The sequence below is a fragment of the Neofelis nebulosa genome, chromosome 2 (assembly GCF_028018385.1).
Source record: "Neofelis nebulosa isolate mNeoNeb1 chromosome 2, mNeoNeb1.pri, whole genome shotgun sequence".
NCBI classification, from domain to species: domain Eukaryota; kingdom Metazoa; phylum Chordata; class Mammalia; order Carnivora; family Felidae; genus Neofelis; species Neofelis nebulosa.
The window spans coordinates 20,778,002-20,803,596 of NC_080783.1; the positions used below are offsets into that span (position 1 = coordinate 20,778,002).

At 53.4% G+C, this 25,595-nt stretch overlaps 1 protein-coding gene across 1 annotated transcript; it reads right to left on the bottom strand.

Annotated features, from left to right (window-relative positions):
* On the bottom strand, positions 1-25,422 carry IGFBP2 (insulin like growth factor binding protein 2). The gene is made up of 4 exons (XM_058705519.1): positions 24,857-25,422; positions 2,988-3,217; positions 2,101-2,241; positions 1-503 (listed from the first exon to the last, which is right to left on the bottom strand). The coding sequence occupies exons 1-4, from the start codon at positions 25,314-25,316 to the stop codon at positions 339-341; spliced, it is 996 nt and encodes a 331-aa protein (XP_058561502.1). The 5' UTR covers positions 25,317-25,422; the 3' UTR covers positions 1-338.
* Positions 25,423-25,595: the final 173 nt, after the last annotated feature.

A 25,595-nucleotide genomic window follows, 5' to 3' on the forward strand; every position in this document is an offset into this window, starting at 1 on the left:
TTTATTTTTCCTTCCTTTAATCTTAAGCAAAAGAGACACGGGGGTTCAAAAATAAAAATTTCTTCCCCCCCCCCCCAAATCTTCACCCCAGCTCCACCACTGCAACTGCCCCTTCCTCCCCAGCAGGGACAGGAGAAGGGGGGGGGGGTGGTGCAGGCATCTGGGGAGGGAGAAGGCGGGGGTGTGCCGAGCTCGGTGCTGGTCTCTTTCCAAATATAAATACACGTGTCAACACTCCTGGAAAACCCTCCCCGCCCACCACGCAAGGCTCTCCTCTCTCTGCCCGTGTTTGGAGAGGGCGCCGGAACGGGGGGTGCCAGGCACCGGCTGGCTGTGGTTTACTGCATCCGCTGGGTATGTACCCCACGAGCCTCCTGCTGCTCATTGTAGAAGAGATGACACTCGGGGTCCCCCCGGATGGTGGGGGCTCCCTGGATCAGCTTCCCAGTGTTGGGGTTCACACACCAGCACTCCCCACGCTGCCCATTCAGAGACATCTTGCACTGAGGAGGGAGAAGACAAGGGTATGGAGGACAGGCCTGAGGCCACCAGCTTTCCCTGCTTCCCTCAGCCCGAGGTTTGCCAAGCAGCTACGGGGCGCCCGAGCTAGGGTGCCGCGGGGTTGTCTTCTCGGCCGTGAAGGGTGCCAGGGGACCTCCCTGAAATGCAGATTCCCCTTCAGGAGGCCCGGAGCGGGGCTAAGACTCTGTCTGGCTCCCGCGTGATGCTGGTGCTCTGGCCCAGGGACCATGCTAGTAGGGGATGCCCCACATTGCAACGACTCAGTGCCCACCGGCAGGAGGGGGGACCATCCAGTGGGGGCCCAGCAGACTGGAGTTCAGTCATAGCGTGAAGGGAAAACAGCACGTGACAGCAGAAGTCAGCACTAGCACAGGCCCTAGCAGGTGCTTTGCACCGTGAGAACAGTCTACACACTGCTCATTTACAGTTTACAACGCTTTTTTTAAAAGCGTATTTATTTAAGTGATCTCTACCCCCATCGTGGGGCTCGCACTCATGATCCTCAGATCAGCAGTTGCTCACTCCTCACACCGAGCCAGCACAGCCACCTTGTGAGTTAGGTGCCATTATTTCACCACTTTACAGATGATCAGAAGGAAGCACAGATAGGTTAAGTAACTTGCCCAACGTCACACAGCTAGTAAGAGGCGTGGCTGAGATAAGAACCCAGGCATTCCCGTCCTACGGTCCCTGCTCTTACCCATAAACTAATTACCATTGAAAACCCCTTTAGTTACCCGTAAGGGACCGGCCACAGCCTGTCTTTCATTAGAAGAGATCACTATTTCCACTTTTGATCTCCAAATGAAGTAATCAGCTGACATTTCGAGGGCACGTGTACAAATGGCTTTGAACACTACACTGATATTTAGAGGGGGCAGGATGCCTGCCTGGGCTGTGAGGAAAGTGGGGGAGTGAGACCCCCTAGGGGTCAGCAGAGGCTACTTGTCAATGGTTTAAATCCATGATTCTGCAAGTATAGCCCATGGATCATCAGCAATCCCTGGGAGTTTATTAGAAATGCAAATCCTTGGCGCGCTTGGGTGGCTCAGTCCATTAAGAACCCAACTTTGACTCAGGGCATAATCTTGTGGTTCTCGGGGTTCAAGCCCCACGTCTGGCTCTGTGCTGACAACTTAGAGCCTGGAGCCTGCTTCAGATTCTCTGTCTCCCTCTCTCTCTGCCCCTCCCCTCTTCATGCTCTGTTTCTGTTTCTGTCTCTGTCTCTCTCTCTTAAAAATAAATAAACATAAAAAAAATTTTTTTTTGGTCCCCACCCAACCTTCTGGAATGGTAAGGCCCAGAAGTCACTGCCAGGCGATTCTAATGCTCAATAATAAGTTGACAGGCGTTAGGGTAGCCCAACATCTCTTTTCCCAGAGGCTCCCTCCCAACCTGGACCCCAAGTGCTGATGGCAGGTGGCTGGGTAGGTGGAGTCAGCCTCTGCGTCTGGAGGTGCAGAGGCCTGGCAGCTGACATCCCCACGCCCCCTCAGCATTCAGACCTCAGAGGATGACAGGTGGGTGGGGCAGGGACAAGCACACCCGGGGCCCAAGGCCAAGGAGATCCTCTCTCACCTGTTTGAGGTTATACAGGCCATGCTTGTCACAGTTGGGGATGTGCAAGGAGTAGAGGTGCTCCAGGGGGCCCCGCTCATCTGGAAGGTGCATGGTGGAGATCCGCTCCAGGACCTGGTCCAATTCCTGCTGGCAGGGGGTCTGTGGGCACAGACAGACACAGAGGGGCAAAGAGGGAGCTCGGAGTGAGACTGAGCTTACAAAACACCGGTCCTGGGAACAAGCTCAGAAAGAAGTTCATACGCAGGGAAGGGATTTTCCCAAGGCCACCCAGCAAGTTGGTGGAACCAGGGACTTCCGACAGCGACCTCATGGATATGTCACTGTGCCCCACTCCACCCTCTGAAGAAAGTCACGTGGATAGGAGTTTTCACCCCTCTCTCGTTCTGTGTCAGTGGCTTTCAGGGATCAAAATGGGATCTACTTGCAAAACGTGAATTCAAGTGGCTGTCTCTAGAGCATCTCTACCCCAAACCAGTGGGCCAACCCCCATTTCTTTCCATCAACCCAGCCAGGCCAAGACCCAAGACAACAGAGCTGAGCTGGGGAGAGGGAAGGGCATATCCCAGTGAGACTGAGCAAGTCTAAGGAGGTCCGGCTCCATCTCTAGCATCCACTTCCTTGCCAAACAGAAGTGTGGAGGTTTCAGAAGGAAGGGACTTCAAGAAACCCTATGCCCAGTCCCTTTCACAGCCAGAGATACTGAGGCCCCCAAAGGAGACAGTGATCAGTCTGAAGGTCACTGAATATGTTAGTGGCAGAACCAGAAAGGAAAGTGCTTTGCCTTCCGGCAACACAGGACACGGATGGTACTGGGTGCCCTCCCCCACCGCGAGACCCCTTTTACGTGTCCTCCCGCCCCTCCAGCCAGACCCGGCCCCTCTGACCCTGCCAGGTGGTGGCCGCAGCTTCTTGGGCTCATCCAGGCCAAGGTGATGTTTGCCACCCTTCCCCATCTGCCGGTGCTGCTCGGTGACCTTCTCCCGGAACACGGCCAGCTCCTTCATGCCTGACTTGAGGGGCTTCCTACCAGCACTGCCTCCACCGCCCAACAGGTTCACGGTCCCGTCCACGTGGTTCTCAACCAGACCTCCCTCAGCGTGCTCATCTCCGTTGTCTGCAGAGAGAGGAAGGCAAGACCAGCTCAGGGTGCTGTTTCTAGAGCGGCGGGCCCCCCAGCAACTGTCTGAACCCCTGGAGATGGAGAGGACTGATATCCATGCAGTTGAGCTAAGCAATTTACATGGACTGTCAATTTCAGTTTCGCAGCAACTCTTGGGCGGGGTGGGGGCATTACCCCAACTTTGGCAGACAGACAGGTCAAGGCGCACGAGAAAGACCAAGACCACAAATCCGGGATCTGAACGCAGGCCGTCCGACCCCAGCAAAATGCCTGGGAGGCCTGGCCGGTTCTGCCTCCATCCAAGGCACAGCAAAGGAGCACGGAAGGATGAACGTGTCTGCAAGGCTTTCACCATGGAATGGGATTGAGTCCTTCTGGATCCATCATTCTCCTCTAGAAAGACCTCCCAGATTCACCTGCCATAACCTGCAGTTTAAGATCTTCATCATCCGTGACCTAAAAGGGCACATGCCATGTCTGGCAAGGGAGAAGGTGGAGAATCACCACCAGAACCCACGGTTTCCATCACCCCTGCTGCTACTCGTCATTTGCCCAACGGTCCCCTTCTCACGTGCCCCCATGACTCAGTCCCACGACCGCTCTGGCACGGCCCCGGCGGCCCTGGATTGTTCCCATGTCTGTCCACACATGGCACTGCCAGCCCCAGGCACAGGAACCCGTCCAGCTCTGTAGTTTCGGCTTATCACAAGGCACGTAGCCTCACCCAGATGCTTGTCCAAGGAGCATGTTAAGTCTCTTTCAACTTTCTTCAACCACCAGTCAACAACAGGGAAAGGCTCCTACCAAGTGCACAGCTCAGGGTGGAGGGGGCCCTGAGAACAGCCCCCGGCAACCCCAGTCTCACGCTGGCTCAGGTGTATACACCCAACGGCCAGGCCAGAGGAACAGGATGGTACACGGAAGAGTCATAACAAGGGGGCCAAATCCCCAAGGGCCCTAGGACGGCCGGGACTCAAACAGCCCCTTGCACACGAGGCAGAGCAAACAGGGTCACAGACCATGCCCCCCCGAGTGGTCCCCCTTCAGGTCCCAACAAGACCTACAGATGTGGAGGGGATGTTTCTAAACCAATTTGGCCCATTTTTTCTTCCCCTCTTTCGTGCCTTCAAAAACTTACAGCCCTGATAACATGACTGCATGGCTCCTAAAATATTTCTACCCAAGAGTTTCAGGTGAGGCACTTAGAACCTGGTTGTCCTCTCAGAATTCAGTGCGGCGGGTTCAGATGGCCCCTGTCCTGACCAGTGTCCACGGTAGAAAGAGCAGACGCTGCCCTGTGCGAAAGCTGTGGCATTCACTCTCACTTGCCAACTAAGGGATGGGGACAGTCATGAGTGCCATGGGGAACTGGCACCTGCTTTCACGGAGCGTGCTCCAGAAGGCTCCAGGAGACCAGGCACCTGCCACCTGGCCCAGGTGTCCCCATCAGCTACAGCGGTTTCCTTCAGAAACTCTGCACGTTATCTCCAGGCTGAGGGAGCACTACTTGGTAAGGTCGAATCCCAGCTCCCCCACTTTTTATGCCAGCTGTATTTCTCCTGCACACATAACCTCTCTGCGCCTCCGTTTTCTTAACTCAATTGTCGGATCCTAACAGCTCCCGCCTCACAAGACTGTTCAGAGCATGTTAGAGGCCAAGCAGTTAAAATAAGGCCTGGAACACAGAAACCCAGGCCCTGCTTGTGACAGTTATTACTCTGACAGTGATGAAATGGCCTCAGTCATCTGTTATCTCGGCAATGCGGAACCCGACCAAGGACCAGGAAGCAGAGGAACAGAAGCCCCCGAACATCAGAACAGCTGTCGCTGTATCCATGCGTGGTCAAATTCGAGCGCTTTCCTCACAAGGCGCGGGGACATTCGGCACAGGAAGAACACGGACGGTTCACGGCAGCATGGCTCCAGCAAGCCCGGTTTCTGGATGTCTGGTTCCCAAGGCCACCACAGAATAAAATCAACAAAATTAAAAGGAGAAAGAAAAAAGGCATGTGGATAGTGGCAAGAAGCATCAAATGGCAGGGAGAGAAGAGGACGCTAAAAAAAACCAAACATAAGAACTTAGGGGATATTTAGTGCAGAGCTTACAACTCCATACCCATCGATGACCCCTGAGGACTTGCACGTTCTGTAGCCCAAAACAAGAGTTGTCTTGACTAATAACAATGACCCTGAGACATCCAAAAGGGGATGGGATTAATGTCTGGGTAGCCTGGGTGTTACCCTAAGTAAACTGACCACGGATTAAATCCTGTTCCAGAAGCCCCAGCACCACCTGCAGGGGAAGAGCCATTTGAAGCATTGACCATCGAGCTGGGTGGGAGTCCTGTCCCGTTGTGTATGAGTGGACCCATCAACCCACCCCAAATTTTCATCACCGACCCTGATTCCCGACCCGGCACCACCGACACTGGGACCAGAGGATTCACTGGGGAGCTGTTCTGTGCATTACAGGATGCCAAGCAGCATCCTGGGCCCCTCCCTACCAGATGGCAAAGATACCTCCACAAATTGCCAAAAGGCCCCAGGAGGCAAAAGCACCCCCCACTGAAAACCGCCCTTCGGAAGTTAGGCCTTATCTAGAGGCCTGGAAGTTGCCCAGCCCAGCACCGATGACCCCAGGCCCCACGTAAGGTCGATCTGAGTTCTACCACATTCCCCTCCCTCAGCTAAGACCATCCACCACTCTCCCATCTCCAACACACTTCTGGCCCACTAGTCTCCCTTCCGGCAGGGGGGGGGGGGGTCTTCCCTAGGCATCCAGAGGACTCCCAGGCTGCTGGTCCCCCTTCCCTGAGCTCTCCCCGCCCTCAGACCACTGAGAGGGGCCAAAGCAGCATCCCCTGGCTGAGTCCCAGAGGTCAGCCCACCTTTACTGCTCACAACAAACTCTGGAAACATGTTAGATGGGGGCGCCTGGGGGGCTCAGTCGGTTAAGCGTCCAACTTCGGCCAAGTCATGATCTCACAGTTCATGGGTTCGAGCCCCACAAGGGGCTCTGCGCTGACAGCTCAGAGCCTGGAGCCTGCTTTGGATTCTGTGTCTCCCTCTCTCCTCTCTCTCTCTCTGTCCCTCCCCGGCTTATTTTCTCTCTCTCTGTCTCAAAAATAAATAAATAAACTTAAAAAAAAAAAAAAGTTACCAGCCTCACTTAAACAAAAAGAAAGAGAAAGAAAGAAACAGGCTGGATGAAAGAGAGGCGCATAGGTAAGTACGCATCAAGCCTACCGGCTCTAGGCAGGGCTGGCCCGTCATTAGGTGCAACACGCACAGGCATCCAGGGGCCTAGGAAATGTATCCACTTTAAAATCAAAAGGAAAAATAAGCTTTTACATTAAAAAAAAAAACAAAGGTCTTAATATACAATACTTTCAGTTATTAGACCCAGTTACCAAATATCATTTTGGAACTTTTTCTCACAGAGGAAAAGCCACAAACGCAAAGGCGTCCAGGGTCCACAGAGTCCCTAACACAGCCCTGCACCAGGTCCCAGGAGATGGGGGCCGACTGGACAGTCTTCTCCAAGGACGGACTCGGCTTCCTGTCCTGAGACAGCCCCGATCTCTCTAGAGTCAAGGTCAGTTTGTCCACCCTCGCAGAGGCCACTTGGATTCAAGGCTATGTTTTGTCCCATTCCGTTATTGATCTCAATGCTGCCAACGAACATGCCAATAAGATGAAGAAATCCACGGGTCCGGGTCTGATTTGCTGACGCACATGCTGACACTCCACACCTTGAAATGGAAGCCGAGGGAAGGAGATCAGTGAGCTGACGGGGTGGGGCTCAGAAAAGACTGTAGGCTGAGGAAAGCCTCGATTCCTTGGCGGTTACATTCCCAGCCAAGGAGGTTCAAGAATTCAGGCTTCAAAGTCTAATCGCCGGACTGAATTCCAGGTCTACCACTTAGCTGTGCAGCCCCAGACAAGTTACTTAAGCTCTCTGTGGCTGCAAGGCTCATCTGTAAACTGTGGACAAACAGCACCTGCCTCCAGCGGGCAGCCAGATTCCAGAAGCTGCACATACACGCAGTGCCAGGCACACAGCAGGAGCACACGGAGTCAGCTCTCAGCTGCTCCCATTTCCCAACCCCCCCCCCCGCCACCCCCGGCTCGAGGAAGTGCTCACGTGGCATCCCCTACGCTCAGTAGGACAAGAGCATCGTCACGTTATTACCCAGTTCTTCCCATATGTTCTCTTATAGGTGACAGAAGCAATCTGCAGGAGAACATTCCAGATGCAGAACTCCAGCTAGAGATGGAATCTGCCCTCGGAACAAAAATACCAGGCTGCACTTTTTTTTTCGGCCTGAGAGTGAGGTTCAGAATAATATTTATTATGCAACTACTTATGTATGCAGCTCCGTGGGCTGCAGTGCAAAGGTCAGTCTAAGAAATGGTTCTTAGCAGCCCAGATCACATAACTGGAAAAGGCTTCAGGCTCAGAGGCTCCCGGAGACTTTCCCCTAAGGATTAGCCACTCTCTATGTAGCATCCCGGGCAATGGTTCAACACCGAAACAGGGAATTCACCCATTATACATGGAAAGGAAAGCTTTTCCAAAGTGGGGGAGGCACCGGAGGACCTGAAATGTGAGAACTCCCATCCCGCGTAGTGGACTGCCACACCGCTCGACCTCATGCACCTGGAGGGGGGCTGGAGAGGAGAAAGGCAAGTAGAATGAGAGGCAACGGACGAGCTGCCCCATTTTACAGACGCCAAACTCGAGGCCCAGCTGGACTACCACGTGGTCTACAGGAGCACACACAACCTCCGTGCCATCATCAGAGACGCTTCACAATTGGCGTGGGGTCCCCACGCTGTTCTTTGACCCAGCCTTACTGAGTGGCCCAGGATGGCAGCTGGAAGCAGACATTCCAGAAGATAGGGCTTTACTTACACCTGCATTCCGCATTCTAGACTACGCATTAATACCCTAGTTTTAAATTTTAATTCTGGCCTAGACTTTTTTCCCCCAGTGTAATCTCATTGGATTGTAGCACTGATGATCTTACTCCATGAAGGTCATGGACCCTTGGGTCCAACGGATCAGATCCTTACTCTCACAAAACCCCATCTTCCCCTAGCGCGATGCTCTGACCTCAGTGCTCCAAAGGACAGTTGGTGATTCCTGATCTATGGAAGACCTTAAAGCATTCAAGAAAATAGGCCCCCAGATCCAAAAGCAACCCCCTACTCCCTCTTGCTTAGAATATGAGGCTCTGTCCTTAATGCAGGCCTGGTGAGAAAAGGGAATTTCCCCCAGAAATACACCACACCTTCACAACAGATTAAGGTCTCCTTCCTTTCTTCTTGTCTTTCCCCCACCCCCTGCCCTGAAGAAAACCTAGCCATTTTCCAACCTTCTCTTTAGTCTACTTCCCGACTATTTGGAAATCTAAGAGCTGGGAACACCACAGGGAATCATCCAATCTGACCCTAAATCTATCACTCCCTCCAGTGGATTCACCTCCTTCAAACAGGTGATAGCATTCCAGGCCCCATAAGACTGGATTCTGAGTAATGGGCCGCGGTGACGCGGGCTGCTTTCCTGGTTCCATTCTAGCTGGGCACAGACCTCACATGGCTCCCTTTGTTGGTCTCTCCCCAAAGGCACTTAATCTTGACACGTGTTGGGCAAAAGAATGAACACTAACTTACCATCTTCCTCTTTCCTCCTGGACAGCTTCTCCATGAACATCCAGGACAGAGGACAATTCACTAACAAGCTCAAATGGGCAAAGAATTGCAGGAGTCAAGAGACCTGAATGCCAGGCCTGGCTTTGCTGTTTATGATTCACCCATGACTGTAGCCAAACCCTCTAACCTCTCTGAGCTCCAACTCCTCAAGAGTGACAGATGCAAATAATAATCCTACTAAAGTGAAGGTTGCTACCGGATACAGGATGATCGCTACTTAAACTGGATACAGTGTTGTTAGCATTTGCCCAACATGGGAGAAGCAAGCTCCAGAAGAAACGTGCAGATGATCTAACGGGTAAATGAAAGATGTATGTGCTAGGCAGAGGGGAAGGGTGGGTGATAGCTGATCTGTAGAATGGCCACGCACATGGGGGGGAAATGAGTTACAAGAAAGTTCTAGAATACTATTTGCATGTTTCTTCTAAAGCCTGATTTTGGGGGCGCCTGGGTGGCGCAGTCGGTTAAGCATCCGACTTCAGCCAGGTCACGATCTCGTGGTCCGTGAGTTCGAGCCCCGCGTCAGGCTCTGGGCTGATGGCTCAGAGCCTGGAGCCTGTTTCCGATTCTGTGTCTCCCTCTCTCTCTGCCCCTCCCCCGTTCATGCTCTGTCTCTCTCTGTCCCAAAAATAAATAAAAAACGTTGAAAAAAAAATTAAAAACAAAAAAAATAAAGCCTGATTTTGTTGACTATATGAATTCTGTATGTCGCTAAACAGCATAGTTGTCCACCATTTGATGGAAGTCCTTGGGCGAGTGTGGATTTGCCTAAATTACTTTAACTTTACAGAATCTATGGGAAGGAAGAAAAGGGAGGGAGCAAGGGAAGGAGAGAGAGAGGGAGAGAAGAAGGCATGGAAGGAGGGAGGGGAGGTGGCTCATAACTGCCTTGCATGCACAGGACAGACAGGGCTCACAGGCAAATTCACCAACATACAGGGGAAACAGCTTTTGTTTCAGAGAATTTGAAGCCAGTCCCTTTGGATGGCTGATTGTGGCCACTATGTGTAATAATGCAGGCCACCAAGGCTGGGGTAGATAATCCAGGCCATGCTGGGAGGTGGGGAGGGAGGCAGAAGTTAACAATGGTACAGAAGAAAGGGGAGCTTGTTATTTTTCAGCTGAGGTCCTTTGTCTCTCTGGGTAAGTGACACTGTTTATGTATTTCCCTCCACCCTTTTGCCTAAAGGTCAGAGGCAGCAGGCAGCAGCCGTGTGTGCATGGACAGTTGCTGCGTGCGGGGCACATTCCAGCTTCGCGAATGATGTTCTCCTGGTCAGCCCATCTACCTCCTGCTGACACCCAGCTTCCTTCCAAACTCCCTTCCCATTCTCTCCCCACCCTCTAAGGCCCTGCTCCCCGCATGGCTGCCTGCAAAGCAAATCTGAGGTCTCAGACACTACCACCTTCTGGGAGAAACCCCTTTGGCAACAGACCGGTAGCTCCTCAGCACGGCTTTAGAACAAAAGGAACTCCCTTGTGGTAGGAAACAGCTCCGAACAGACTCTTCGGGTGTTCTAGATCCACAGGTCATCCAGGTTATGGCACACAAGTGCAGGACCTGGCCATTCTCAGCTGGGGATCATCTCCCTGCACCCGCAACTGCCTCAGGCTTATTGCCCAGCCAAGTGTTGCTGAGCTCATAAGCTCTGGGGAGGGGAATGGCCGGTACCCACGTTCACACAGGGAAGGAGTCGCCTGCTACTGGTGACAGTGTACGAAAGCAGGGCAGAGGGCCCACTGCTTGCCAAACCACCCTAAACTTTCTGGATTCCCTTTGGAACAACAGCTCTTGGGTTCAAAGCTCTGGCCAAAGCTTTGGCCATAGTAGGAAGAGAAGTGCTGGTGTGAAAGCTGGGGGTGGGGGGTGGTGTCCAAAGTTCTGCTCCCCTGCTACCATCATGCCTGGGACTCTGAATGATGCTCGGCAGGGTGTTTAAAAGGTTCAGGCTTCAAGGGACACCCGGGTGGCTCAGTCAGTTAGGCGCCTGACTTCTGCTCAGGTCATGGTCTCATGGCTCGTGAGTTCGAGCACCACGTTGGGCTCTGTGCTGACAGCTCAGAGCTTGGAGCCTGAAGCCCACTTCAGATTCTGTGTCTCCCTCTCTCTCTGCCTCTCTCTCTCTTTCTCTCAAAAATAAGTATTAAAAAAAATATTTTTTAAAAGATGTGTAGGCTTCAATATATGGGAAACCTGGCTGGCTCAGTCGGTAGAACACGGGGCTTTAGATCTCTGGGTCAGAGTTTGCGCCCCACGTTGGATGTTCATTACTTAAAAAAAAAAAACCTTCTATGGTCAAGATGTGCAGGGTTCAGTGTGTTCATTTACAAATTCAGGGAGTTAGGTTACGGGAGTGGCTCCCAGTCATGGGTGTTTGTCAGAAGCCATCTGAAGATGGAATGCAAGCTGGTGCAGCCGCCCTGGCAAACAGCATGGAGGTTCCTCAAAAAACTAAAAACAGAACTACCCCGCGACCCAGCCGTTGCACTACTGGGCATCTATCCACGGGATACGGGTGTGCTCTTTCGAAGGGACACATGCACCCCCACGTTTACGGCAGCACTGTCGACAATAGCCAAAGTATGGCAAGAGCCCAAATGTCCATCGATGGATGAATGGAGAAAGAAGAGGTGGTGTATATATCCAATGGAGTATTACTCAGCAATCAAAAAGAATGCAATCTTGCCATTTGCAAAAACGCGGATGGAACCGGAGGGTACTGTGCTAAGTGAAACAAGTCAGTCAGAGAAAGACAAATATATCGCTCATATGTGGAATTTAAGATACAAAACAGATGAACGTAAGGGAAGGAAAGCAAAAATAATGTAAAAACAGGGAGGGGACAAAACATGAGAGACTCTTAAATATGGAGAACAAACTGAGGGCTGCTGGAGGGGTTGTGGGAGGGGTGGATGGGCTAAATGGATAAAGGGCATTAAGGAATCTACTCCTGAAATCATTGTTGCACTATACGCTAACTAATTTGGATGTATATTTTAAAAAATTAAAAATAAAACAAGTTAAAAAAACTATAAAAAGTAAAATATAAAGAAATTTCCCATTAAGAAAGAAAGAAAGAAAGAAAGAAAGAAAGAAAGAAAGAAAGAAAAAGAGAAATCATCCAAAGAGCTTGCTAAAAATGGTCCCAGACTTCACCTGTCTGTGAACTAGCAAGCCTGGGCAAGGGTCGGGGACTCTGTATTTTTAACAACCTTCTTCAAGCTCTGCCATTTCCAAGGCCCCCTTCCTTTGTGCTTCTCTCTCTCTGGCCTCAGATTCCTGAAGAACTTCCTAGTGATGGGAAAGAGGCCTCCTCTTTTCAAAAGATATGACTTCACAGACACACTCTGCGAAGACACAGCCCCATGAGCTCTTTCCGCCCCTAGACTCACGGGTTCAGAAACAGACACACACGCATGCCTGGGTGCACACAGGGGGTCCTTCTTGGCCAGGCATCATGGAGATTTCTAGAGCATGCCCTCACGCCGCTGCAGAAATAGCACGGCCTCTACAGAACTTCCCTGCCTACGCACTCCCTAATGGGCTGCTTTATAAACACCAGGGTCATTCCTGGAATGGCAAAGACCTGGGGAGGGTCAGCGCTGAGGCAGAACGTTTGAGAAAACAAAAACATGCTCAAATTCAGCCAAGGTCCTCTGGGATTCAGTGAGCCAGGCTGTCCTTGAAGAGCCAGAGAAACTGATATCAAGATGGCAAACAGCACTCTCAGCTTTCACTCCTTTCCGTGGGTCCCAAACATTTCTCCTCCGGTTCAACTAAAGTCATCCAACAACCCAGCAAGGTGACCTGTCTGCCGAAAGCCCATGGGAGCAGACGGTGTACTTTGGTGCAAACTTGGACCAGGGACTATGGGAACGGGAAGAATGAGCCTGACCCAGTGATTCGACATCTCTCAGATATGCGTGTAGTGGGCACACGGGCAACAATGTTCATTACGGCATCATCTGTAGTTGCAAAAAAACACCATCGGCAATGCGATCCAAACAGGAGAATGGATGAATAAAATCAGCAGGGTAATAACAATGGAATAATACCCAACAGCTGGCAAGAATCACTCTGACCCGTGATCGCTCAGAGATCTACCCAACATGAACAGATCTCAAAAACCTAATATTGACAGAGCAAAAAAGTGGCAGAAGGACACCTCTTGGGCACATTTAACTTATCTTCAGAGAACATTTCCAGATGCTGGCTATCCATTAGCAAATTTGTTTAGCCGAGGAAAAGAAACACTAAGTAATGCATGCCGGTGGCTGCCTCTGGGGACAAGGGACAGCAACAAGAGGCTGGTGGAAGGCCATCAGGAAAAGATTTTTAAAGAGACATAAAGCAAAAATGACAAAATTATCAACTGCTCCCAATTCTGGGTGGTAGACCGGAGTTACTGCGTTATTCTTATTATTGGCTGCAGTGTTACCATTTTAAGATTTTATTTTTAAGTAATCAGTAATCTCTACATGCAATGTGGGGCTCAAACCCACAACCCCAAGATCAAGAGTCACCCACTCCACCGACCAAGCCAGCCAGGCACTCCGCAACAATTTTTCTTTTAAAAGTCACTTCCTAGGGTAGTTGGGGAGCTCGGTCGGTTGAGCAACTGACTAGGCTCAGGTCATGATCTCACGGTTTGTGAGTTCGAGCCCTGCAGTGGGCTTTGCGAGGACAGCATGGAGCCTGCTTTGGATTCTCTGCCTCCCTCTCTCTCTGCTCCTCTCCCACTTGCGTGCATAGGCTCACACTCTCTCCCTCAAAAATAAACATTTAAAAAAAAGTCCCATCCCTCATGGGGTGCCTGGGTGGCTCAGGCCTCTTCAGGCCTTCTCCAGCTCTTGATTTTGGCTCAGGTCATGATCTCATGGTTCATGAGTTTGAGCCCCAAGCTGGGATTCTCTCTCTCTCTCTCTCTGCCCCCCTCCTGCTCTCTCTCTCAAAATAAATAAATAAACTTTAAAAAGAAAAAGTCCCTTCCTTCACTGCATTCACTCTTCCAGGTCCTTGTCAAGAGGGGTATTTGTAAGTTGGGGTGCCTCTGAAAGCCCACTGGCTGGAAGAGGACCGAACATCAGTGACTTGGACAACTGCCCTGCCACTCTGAGGCCAGAGTAGTGTCACCACGGCCACCTATCACCAGGGGCTCCTGGCCAGGTCTCCGTGGCATGAAGAAGTGGGAAATGAGTGGCACCTGAGTGGCTCAGTCGGTTGAGCATCCGACTTCAGCTCAGGTCATGATCTCGCAGTTCATGAGTTCGAGCCCCACATCGGGCTCTGTGCTGACAGCTCGGAGCCTGGTGCCTGCTTCGGATTCTGTGTCTCCCTCTCTGCCCTCCCCCTGCTCACACTCTGTCTCTCTCTGTCTCTCAAATATGAATAAACGTTAAAAAAAGAAAAAAGAAAAAAAAAAAAAAGAAGTAGGAAATGAGTCAGAGGAAAGACCCAAAGAGAGTGGAAGACAGTCATAGGGTCAAGGAGGGGACGACAAAGGAATCAAGACAGTGCAGGCCTGAGAACGGAAAGCCAAGGGACGAGCACATCCTAGTATAGCCCACAGGGCACTGGAGGTGTGCAGTGGGGGAGGTGCCCAAGGGCCAGTCATGCCCAGTGGAAGGGATGCACCTGTTCCTCGAGGCCCAGAGAGATAGCAGCTTTAAACTGAAACAGGAGAGAGCCAGGGTAGAAGCCACTCAAGAGTTTCACAGGAAGGACTAAAACAGGTTACAAAACTGCAGATGGGAAAAACCACATGGTTTAGGGAAAGACTTTCAAGGAGGAGGGAGGATGGACAATATGGCTTCCAAAATGTCCAAAGGTCGCTTGACTGAGACTATGAAGGGCAACCCTGGGCAAGGCACTCTTGGAATTTGAGTGAACTTCCCTCCCGCCTCCCTAACCATACACAAAAAATGTGCCAGGGCGCACTGGCTAAAAGCCGTCGCTCCACGCTTGCCCTCCTCCTCCAAAGGACAGAGCTTCTTGAAGACACAAACTTGGACTTCACTTCCATAGTGCTTTAAAGAAAAGTAGAAACAAAAGGGGCCACCTGGGTGGCTCAGACAGTTAAGCCTCTGACTTGATTTTGGTTCAGGTCATGATCTCACAGTTTGTGGGATCGAGCCCCACGTTGGGCTCTGCTCTGACAGTGCAGAGCCTGCTGGGGATTCTCTCTCTCTCTCTCTCCCTCTCTCTCCCTTAAAATAAATAATATAAACAAACAAATAAATAAATAAACAAACAAACATTTAAACCTCAGGAAAGCTAACTATTTGGAGAACATCCCACCTGGAGTCCTGGCCTAGAATATCATGTTGTATTACTTCTCCTCACTTTCCTGGCCTCTCCCTCACCATCCAGGCCCCGGAGCAGCAAGGACGGTCAGGAGTTTAAAAAAAAAAAAAAAAAAAAAAAATCATTAAATGGAAGCACGAGATGGGAGAGAAAAGACGCTTCCCTCCCAGGGGACCCATATACAAACAACTGTGCCTGTGCTCAGTTCCAAAGAGCTCAGTTCCCCACAGAGTAGCTCCCAGAGTGATAAAGACTGGGTTCTACCCACCTCTCTCCTCCCACCCTCCCCTTCGGCCTACCTCTTGTCCATCCCCATAAGACTGTTCCCAGAGACTGTAGGCCTGACAAATTGAACCCAGAGGGTGCAAACAGAAACTAAAAACCTGTAAGGATGTCCAGGATTGCCTGCCACACTCTCAAACCAGCACAAGAAGTGTCCTGAATATAAATAAGTGTCTTTAAATAGGTCACCATGCTTTTCTTTCTCTTCAACTAAAAGTTCACTAATTGTGTCTGATAGAATACTGCATCGCATCAGGGGTCTTCCTTGCTTATGCTCCCTTTAGAGGCAGCAAGCTGAACCAGAGACAAGCAAATGGGTTCAAATGGGAACCCTCACCTCTGGGACATAAACGGGCTGGGCCCTCCACCACTGGTAGAGCCGTAGTGAATGACAGTGGCATCAAAGGCCACGACTGTCCAGTGGAAAACCCTCCGCCACTAACCCCATTCTGGACTTTCCAAAGCAAAGGGCAGCTGTCCAGGTAAGCTACACCCCGTGGAAGAAGCCATGCCTGTGAAATGGATTCTTAAGTGCCTCTTCTTAATAAACTTGGCCCATCAGAGGACATGGAAAAAGAGGCATTTGCCTTCTCCTCTTTTCTGGGTGTTGAGATTAGAGGAAGAAGGAAGGAGGTTAAGGGTGGAGGGGCAGGGGGCGGTCAGAACCTGTATGACTTCACCCGATTATCTGAGTTTCTGTGCTAAGTGGCTTATGTACATAACTTTGTTTTATCATCAAGCAATCACATGAGGTTGATAATTTCTTATCTACACTCACCTTGACCCCCCCCCCCAAAAAAAAAAACAAAACCATGGTGTTTGAGGCCAATTGCACAGTCATGTAGACAATGGCAAAGCCAAAACCAAATCCAGGTTGTTCAGCTTTATAGCTCTTACACAACCAGAATGGCATCTAATCTGGCCATCGGCATCACCTACGGAAAGACGCCATTGAAGGCTTTTAACCCCAGGGCTTTGTTTCTTCTGTCCCCCACCACCTCGTCCCTTCTGCACTTCCATGGGACCCTCATCTTCCCAGGGAGGGAAGTCATCAGTCAGATACCAGCCAGCCCCACCCAACCTCAAAAGCCTTCTGATCCATACACCCACCCCACACCCACCCCCCTTTTATCCCTCCCAACACACCTCCTGCCACTGTTGCTACAGAAACTACCCAGGCAGCTGCAGAGTCAGGGCCCAAGGGAACCGCCATTTTCATTTTATCTTGGCCTCGGGCACTTTAGAAAGCAAGTTCACCATCCAGGGGCAACTTGGCACCCCTATCCAGAAGCCAAGACAATAGACCTGAAAAAAACTTCCTGGGGAGTTGCATAAAGGAACGTTTTTGAGAAGTTATGCCTTAATTACTGCCTCCCAGGGAAAAGGAGCTTTTCCGAGGAGCAGCAATATATAATTCGCTGCTTCTTTGCATGCGTGAGTCTGATGGAATGGAGCCCCGGAATGAGAAGCTGGAGACCCAGGCTCCATTCTGGTCTGTGCTCGCCTCGCCACTGGAACCTGAACGTAGCCTTGATTTCTTCATCTGTCAAGTGGGGAGAATCCTGAGGCTAAAACAGAGCTGGAAAACACAAAACAAAAAAACCCTACAGGCGCTTTGGTGAAAGTGGCTGATGTCTAGAGAAAAAGCAATTTTGATTACCGTCATTTTGTCATTTACCCTTTGGGGTAGACCCTTTGACTGCACTCTGCAATCCAGCTCCGATCCCTCCAGCTGGAAGCCTCCCACCTCCTTGACTTCTCAGGGGTTGAGTACGCTAAGTCTCCCCCAGTCCCACCTCCCCAGCTTGCTGAGGCCTTCCTGGGCTCTGCGCCCCTCCTGGCTTCCTGCCTCCCAGAACTCAGCTCCTTGAATGAAACACAGGCTGACACACCTATACTCATCCGCTAATTAGAAACCCCAGGCCTGGCTCCGCGCCAGCCGGCTGAACTGGAGCCTGGGGGCCAATTCTCCTGCCCCGCAGCTGGAGGCCGGCCAGCCCCTGCCCCTTCTCCCCAATCTCCGCTCCTGCTACCTCCCAACAGCCAGGAAGAGATGCGGGGCTGGCGGCCAGAAGGGGCCCCACAGGCTGCCAAATGCCCCCTCCCCCTGCTTAAAAAAAGGCGGTGGGGGGAGGAAAGAAACAATTCCTGACTACAGTCGACTCTGTATTTCTTTCCGGGGGAGGTGGCTGTCTGAGCAAGGTCTCCCTCTGCGTCCTGACTGACACCCAGGAGCTGAGCCAGAGCAGATCCTCCCTGGCTTTGTTAAAGGGCAGGAGTGGCCGAGCAGGGGGAGGGGCACAGGGGATGGTCCATTTTCCAGGAGAGAAAAAAAAAATCTATAGCCCAGACACTCTACTCATTGTGGAGGTGGGGGTGAGGGTGGGGGCAGTTACCCTGGAACCAGAAAGCCAACAAGCTTCTCTGAATCTACTACCCCAGCTGTCCAGTGGGCTTTTCCTCCTGGTGCCCCCCCTCCCCACAATCACAAAGGCCCCCAGAGTCCAAGGAACTGGCCACCTCGGATTTCCAGTGGCAGATCCTGTGCTTTGTCACCACCATAAGCATATGCTGACCCCTGATGACTCGAGCAACCCCCGTTCTCTGCTTCCTGGGGCCTCCCCTCTACCAGAATGCTCAAGAACAGAGTCACTGTATCGTTATGCCCAGACAGGCGGTCACTCGGAGGGCTCTCTGGGACCACAGATGGAATGAGACATTAGGAAGGATCTCAGGGCCCAGAAAACAGTCCCCCGCCCAGCATTCCTGTCGAGAACCCATCAACCCCTTCAAAATGAGGCGCCACTCCCCGACTCGGGGGTGAGGTCAACTCTGGAGACAGCGTAGTAAGGAAACGTCACTTTTTGGATAGAACGTCCGGTTTCTTTGCCAGGATCACGTTCAACTTTCTGGCACCTTAGGCTCAGCCAGGATAGATGTGAAAGCCCATTTTCCTGGAGCAGGAAATCAGGGCCACAGAGTCCCTTCACTGGCTTTGTCAACTCAGTGAGCATACACCCTCACACATGCCCAAAGCACTAAGGGGGCTGAGACGGGTCTGGTTCCTCCCAGACCCTATTATTCTGAAGCCTGAATCCCAGCAGGTTTCCTGTAGAGGGTTGTCCATGGAGGCAGCTGCATCCCACCCCTGAAATGTGGCCTCAGAGATTCTCTGGTCCTCTGAGAACCTGCAGTTGGAGGGCTGGGTCCTAATGGTTGGCTGGCTGGCTGAAGGCAGAACTCTGCCCTGTCACCTGCTTATGAGCAGCAAGCCAGCACAAGTACCCAGGGTCCAAACTCCAGAGCCACTTCTGTCCCCTCAGTCTCTCCACTCCCGACAGAGGCATTACACACACATACACACACGCACACCGCCAAAGTGCTCGGTTTTGTCTTATTATCTAGCTTTACACACCTAAGCACACACACACACACACACACAAATACACACACATGCAAGCACCACCCCACGGAGTGGTACTATCTATATTTGGTTTACAGATAAGGAAACTCTTGCCTTGGGTGACACGTATATGGCTGCAAACTGGGCTTTGAACTGGAACAACTTCACACCAAGATGAGGCCACTCAAGGCCATGGTAAAGCCTGCAGAGAGACAAGTGGCCTGCCTGGCACAGCCAGTTTGGCCTCCGTTCTAAAGGCCACCGAACTAAGCGTCAGAGAGGAGACGCAGCTTGCGGACATTAAGGCAGCTAATGTGTGTGAGAACCTACTATGTGCCAGACACTTGCCAGCCCCACACGCACCCCATGAAGAGATACAATCACCCCCATTTCACCAACAGGGAAACCGGTCTTTGAGGAAGGCCCTTGGGCATCAGCAATCAAGATCTCGAAGACGGGGCTGCAATGGAACCCGCTCATCCTGACGGCAGAGGCCAGGCTGCTTCCAGCATCATCTGCTGCCCACCAGCTCTTCTTGCCCCACCCTGGGACCCTTTGGTCTCTCCTGCCTGCCGCACACTGGCCACTTCCCCCTCTGAAGTCCCCAGGACTTGGGTCTCTCAGTGGACTGGAGGGAATGCACACGACCGAACCTAGCAGTAAGGAACCTGGCCCGTGCATCAGCTGAACACGGCAGGTGTCCAGGAACAAACTTTCTGGCTGACAGGGTCAAAGGCTTTTCCTGCCGACAGCCCCATCCCTTACTTGGCCATGGGGGCAGAGGGGTACAGAGGAAAGGTCAGCCTCTCGTCTCGTTACTTACTGCTAAGGCATCCGTTGACGAGCTTCAGAGTCCACACCTGTGAAATGGGGGTAAAAAGCCTCCCCCTCTCCTTCACACAGATCTTGTAAGTGAGAAGACAAAGCAGGCGAAGAAATCAGTTCATAAAAGGATGAGCGCAGATGGGAAGGTGGCTGAACCCCTGGCAGCTGCCTGCCACCTCAGCAAAACGCTGGCCAGAGACCGCAAGAAGTGCTAGAGAGGCCTAGAACATCTGCCAAGCAGAACACCAGCTCCCCTGGCGACTAAAAAGCATAATCTCGCTCCTCTGTGCCTCGGTGTCAGCGGGAGCAGCCTTAGCGCAAACCCGCTTAGGGAACATGGCCACTTCCCCACCCACACAGCCTGGCCCCTGCACGGCTTCCAACCACCATCATTTCAGGATTAGACTGGTTGCCAGCATTCCAACTCCCAATCACTCCCTGGTCTCCATCTACCTGGACTCCCGTGGAAGGCTGGGGGCGATAGATTTTCCATGCCATTTTCTCGAGCTCTTCCCAGCTACTTAGCATCCAGCCAGGTGTTCAAGACCTAGCCACAATGGGAGATGCGTGGGAGACCAATGCTGGGGTGGGGGTGGGGGGTGGTCAAGAAGGCAGAATGGAGAAAGCAGGGGAGGAAAGGGGCACTGGGAACACTAGGAAGGGACAGACTGAAACTAAATGTAGCCTCTAGTCATGGAGGCTCTTCAACAATAATAATAACCAATCCTCTCATTGTTGTTGTTGGTACCCTGTTGTAGGGTATGAGGAGGGTCAATGACAAAACCAAATGTGGGCACAGCCTGTGTATTTTCTGCTCATCTTCATTCCCTTCAGCACCCCCTGCTGTGCATGACCCCCCCCCCCCCCGGCCAGGTACTGTCCTCCTGTTCTGCTTTTCATTGGACCCAAGGACTTTCGAAACTTCCCGTTACCAAAATTTAGCAATTGCACATCCAATTTTCTACGGCAGGGAATAGCTAACCTGAGACCCAACTATATTCTGACCCGATAAATGGGCCACAGTACAGTGAGTCTCTCAAATTAAGCCCTCGAATGCTGGACAGTGGTGAGTGAATGTGCGCCTGCTCTCGAATAACATGCAATTATTTTTCTAGGACTAAGTTCCATGTCGTCCCCTAACCCAAAGGAATGATTTGCCTGAAATTTTCATTTTAAAGCTCAATGCTAAGGTAAGCTAATGGTGAAAACCACCTAAGCTTCCCTCTTCCCTCTGCCTACCAGGAAACTCAACAGTCTGACTTGACCAAGAACCAGTGCACAGATAGACCCCTGTGGTGGTCACGAACAGTTAGGTTCTTCTTTCCACCACCTCTTCTAATTCAGAGATTCCTGGCCCTGGATTTTGTTTTCCTAAGATTCTTTGACCTTGTGTACGATTTTTTTTTTCCTCGAAGCTTCTTCAAATACCTCTGTCAAAGGAATGGATGGGATCATGGCTACCACACAAAGGGAACTATCTCAGTGAACAATGTGGACATAAGTGGAAGGTGAGTAAGGAGACTGCAGGCAAAAACCCAGATTCTATGACTTACTCAAATTCCAGCCCTCCATGCACAATGGCCGGAGGAGGCAGCTGGCCAAACACTGCCTGCCTTGCGGGTTCCGGACCTGTCAGAGCCACACCCTCCGGACCAGACCTGCCTCCAAGGCCAGAGTGCACCCAGCCACACCCTGCTGGGTCCTGTGGCCCAGGAACTACACAGCTCCCTCCCAGAGACCCAGGAGCAGTAGCCTTCAACTCCCCCATCTCCTCCTTCCAGCGGTGACTCAGAGCAGCTTAGCAGAGTTAGTTCTGGGTGTTCTGTCCAGAAGGGGGGAGGGTGGCGGAAGGTAGTGGTGTTAGCAATCGGTGACAGTGGGTCCCACTCATTCCCCGAGTCTATTTTACGACTTTGAACTCAGTATGCAAATTTATGCAAGACAAGATGCAAAACAGCGCTTTGAGCCAGAAGCCCCATTGCTTTTCTCCCCTTTTTTGAAGCTGCACGGAACCACTGTAAATCAGGGCTCGCCTCTGCCCCCCCCCCTCCCGCTCCTGCTCCCCCAGCAACTGCAGATGCAAAAGCCTCCTCAGACCCGCCGGCCTGCCGGCCTGCCTGCCCCGGGACTTTGAATGACTGCACATTTCTATAGCACCTTTATATGTGCAGCGGGCCAGACGGCCACTTGGGCGGCTCCGCCCCTCGGCATAATCCCAGGCATTGTACCCGGCGGGGAAGGAGGCAGGGGAGATGCTGAAGGAGCCAGTCGCCCCGCCGGCCCAGAATTCTGAAAGGGCCCGGCCGGCCCCAGCCCACTTCCTCTTCTTACCCCGACATTTCTAGGCACTTCTGCCCACTCCACCAGCAAACACACCCACACGCTGTTAAGATCCAGACCTCACCACATCTCAGCCCCCCCCCCCCATTTTTCTTCCAGGCTCACCTACTCCAACCCTCAGTCTCACTTCTGAGTGGCTCTGAACCAACCAGTCCCGACCCCTCGCCCCCAAGGGACGCAGGCTCAGCACCCGCAGATGTGCCCACCCCCGCCCCCTGCATCCCAGCCGTCCCCAGGAAGTCAGCAACACGGCCCCTGAGTCCTGGGAACAAAGACAAAAGAGCTAACAGCAAAGCCGGAACTGCTGGGGTTTTCTGCCTCAAAATAAGAGGGTGTGTTTAAAATTCTCAAAAGCAACCTGCTCAAAGAGGAATGCAGGCTGGGATGGGAGAGAGCCGGTTCTTCAGAGAGGGGAGAAAAGGGGATGGGAGAGGGAGAGGGGGAGGCAGCAGAACTCAGCGCTATGGTCCCCTCTGGGCCAGTGTCCGCCCCTGCACCCAACCCGGACCCCGGCGCTCTTCAAGCAGGGCCGCAACCCTGCCCCAGCCCAAGACCCTCTCCTGCACAGAAGCCTCCAAACTTGCCCGTCTTCCCTGCATCCCTGCCAGCCCAGGCTTCTCCCCACCGTGCCCCCTTTCCCCCAGCCCTACTGACCCCTGAGCACCGTGCTCTGGGTCACTCTTTTCCAGGGTGCCCACTGGGCTTCTGCATCTAGCCCCCACCCCCGCCCCCAACCTGGTGTCCCCTCTTCCCAGTCTGGAACACAAGAGAAAAATGCGGAAGGCGTCTGTCTGGGCACTGGGAGGAGATGGCTGAGGAGGCAGCTGGGGCTAGCTGGCGGAAAGGAGTCCCATAACCAGGCAGAAAATCCAGAGTGACATTCTTCCCATGAACTCACCCCATTGTCCCTGGGCTCCCCTGACAACTCCCCCCTCTGGGGCTCTAGGGAGGAGTGAATGGAGAGAATCTCCTGCATCTGTTCTGGGGCTTGGAAGCAGGAGAGCCGGTTTTCGGGCTGCCAGCGAGAAGGATGAAGAATGAAAAAACAATTCTACGATGGTCAGGAAGGACCTGTACCACGCACTGTGTTAAGATGGTCAAAATCCAAGCGAGTCTATGAACTTGGAGGCCTTTGGAAAAGTTCCTCCTGCTGAGGAAGATGTTTAGTTGGTCAGAGTTCAGCTCAGAAAGCACAGCACCTCCCTGGTGGGGGGCGGGGGGGGGGTGCGAAGGGGGGGCGATGGAGGAGGAAGGCAGGACCAAGACTTTTCCTTTTATTACTTTCTAAGAGAAGCAGGAGAGAAGAGTTAACTTGGAGGCGAGACATGCTGGGGAGGGAAGCAAGCAGAGGCAGAAGAAAGGACTCAGTGGTTCTTCTGGCTCCCTGGGAGGAAGCCCTAACTTGCTCTGCACTCAAGGTCAAAATGAGCCAGAGCAATAGAAGAAATATTTCAACTCTGACCCCCAATTTCATTCTCAAGGAGAACAGGGGAAAAACAATAGCTGGTTGGAGGAAGAGTAGGGGGGCTGGGGGTCTTGGGGAGGGGGGTGGGGAAAGTTGTACTAGGGCCGCAGAAGCTTACAAGCAAGAACGTGTTCACTTATTCTCTCTTCTTTCTTTTTCTAAAAAGCTTGAGGAACTTGGTCAGACTCGCTTGCTTTTTAAACAACAGCAGCAGGCAATGGACACCTTTCCCAACGGTGTCCAAGAAGAAAGAAAGTAATTACAGTTTCCTCCAGACCACGGGGGCGGGAGGTTTTTGTAATTTTAAAAGCGAACGGAAAACAAAAACAAAAGTGAGATTCTGACAGTCCGGTTTGGGGGGGTTGGGGAATGAGGATCCCTTACAAAGGCTCCCAGCCCCCCCCTCCCCCGCCCCGTTCTACCGGACAGGAAGAACCCCTCGGATTAGGACGGGGGGTAACACCTCCCTGCGGTAAGAACGGCTGCGTCCAGCGCCCCGCATCCCCCCGCCGTCCGCCCCGGGGCCCAGATGCTCCAGTGAGCGGCACGGCGGTCCCAGGCTCACCCGGGGCTGCAGCCCGCCACCCGGCTTAAGTTACACAGACTGAACGGCTGGGCTGAGCCTCCCAAGCGCCCCTCTTGCATTGTTCCCCCTAAACGAGATGCACGAGTAGCGCTCGTTTTCCTTTCTCCCCACCCCACAAAGTGCCAGCAAGTCCTTTCTTCCCACCTTACAATCGCAGAAGGAAGGGTCCCTCGACGAGCCGCCGCCTCCTCCTAGCGCCCGTTCTCCCCAGACGTCCCCGAAGTCACCGGCACCCGCCAGCCTCCGCCCCCCAGCAGCGTCCTCCACCGGCACCTTTCCAGGAACCTCTGGTCGGCGGTCACCGACTCAAGCTGTGCTCCCCAAATAAGCCTCAAGCTCTCACTCCCCGGGGTCTGACCAACACCCTCCCCCCCACCACGGCAAATCCCCCCTCCAAAATAGAAGTCAAGGTACGTTCCAGCCGGGGAAGACTAGGGTAACCGGAGATGCCTTTCCGCTGCCCGTATATCCCGACCAAATCAGTAAGCAGCCAGGGCTCTCCCGCACGCTCTGACTCCAGCTCCCCTCCCCGGGCCGGACTTTCGGGTCCCCCTCCCAGCAGCCGCCCCACTGCGGGTCGAGGACTCCGCTCTCTCGCCGCTCAAGCGGTCGCGGAGCCCCGGGCCCCACGCCTGTCCCCCGCGGCACGGCCGCCCCCAGCGCTCCGCTGCCCTCCAAGTTTCTCCGAACTAGCTGTCCCAGCCCCGCGTTACCTGCAACCTGCTCGGGGCTGGCGCCGTACTCGGCGTCCCGGCGCTTTTCGCAAGTGCCCTCGCCCAGGACCAGCGCCTGCAGGGGCAGCTCGGAGCCCGGGTGGGGATAGCAGCGCAGCCCCTGGGCGCAGCGCGGTGTGTAGACGCCGCACGCCTCGCCCTCCAGCCGGGCGCACACGGAGCAGCAGCCGCAGCCCGGCTCACGGACCAGCTCCGCGCAGGGCGCGCGGGCGTCGCCGGCCACCCCGGACGCTGCGGCGGAGGCGGCGGCGGCGGGCGGCGCGGCCGGCGGGGGCCCGCAGGCGGCCAGGCGCTCGGGCGTGCAGGGCGGGCAGCGGAACAGCACCTCGGCGCGCACCCCGCGGCCGCCGCCGGCGCCCAGCAGCAGCGGCAGCAGCAGCAGCAGCAGCGAGGGCGGCAGGAGCAGCGGCAGCGCGGGGCCGCCCAGTCTCGGCAGCATGTTGGCGGTGGTGAGCGCGACGGCGGCGAGCGAGCGGGCAGGTGGCACGGCCCTGCGAGCGCGGGAGCCGCCTCCTCCGCTTCTTCCTCCTCCCCCGCAGCCGCAGCCGGGTCCTAAAGGGCCCTGCTTCTCCCCGCCCCCTGCCTTCTCCCCTCCCCCTTTTGGAGACCACCCCCTTCCCCCGACACTCCCGCGCGCCCGCCTGTGCGTGCGCGCACGCCCACTCGCCCACCCCCGCGCGTTTCTCTGCTCTGCGGGTCCCCCGTCCCCTTCTACCTC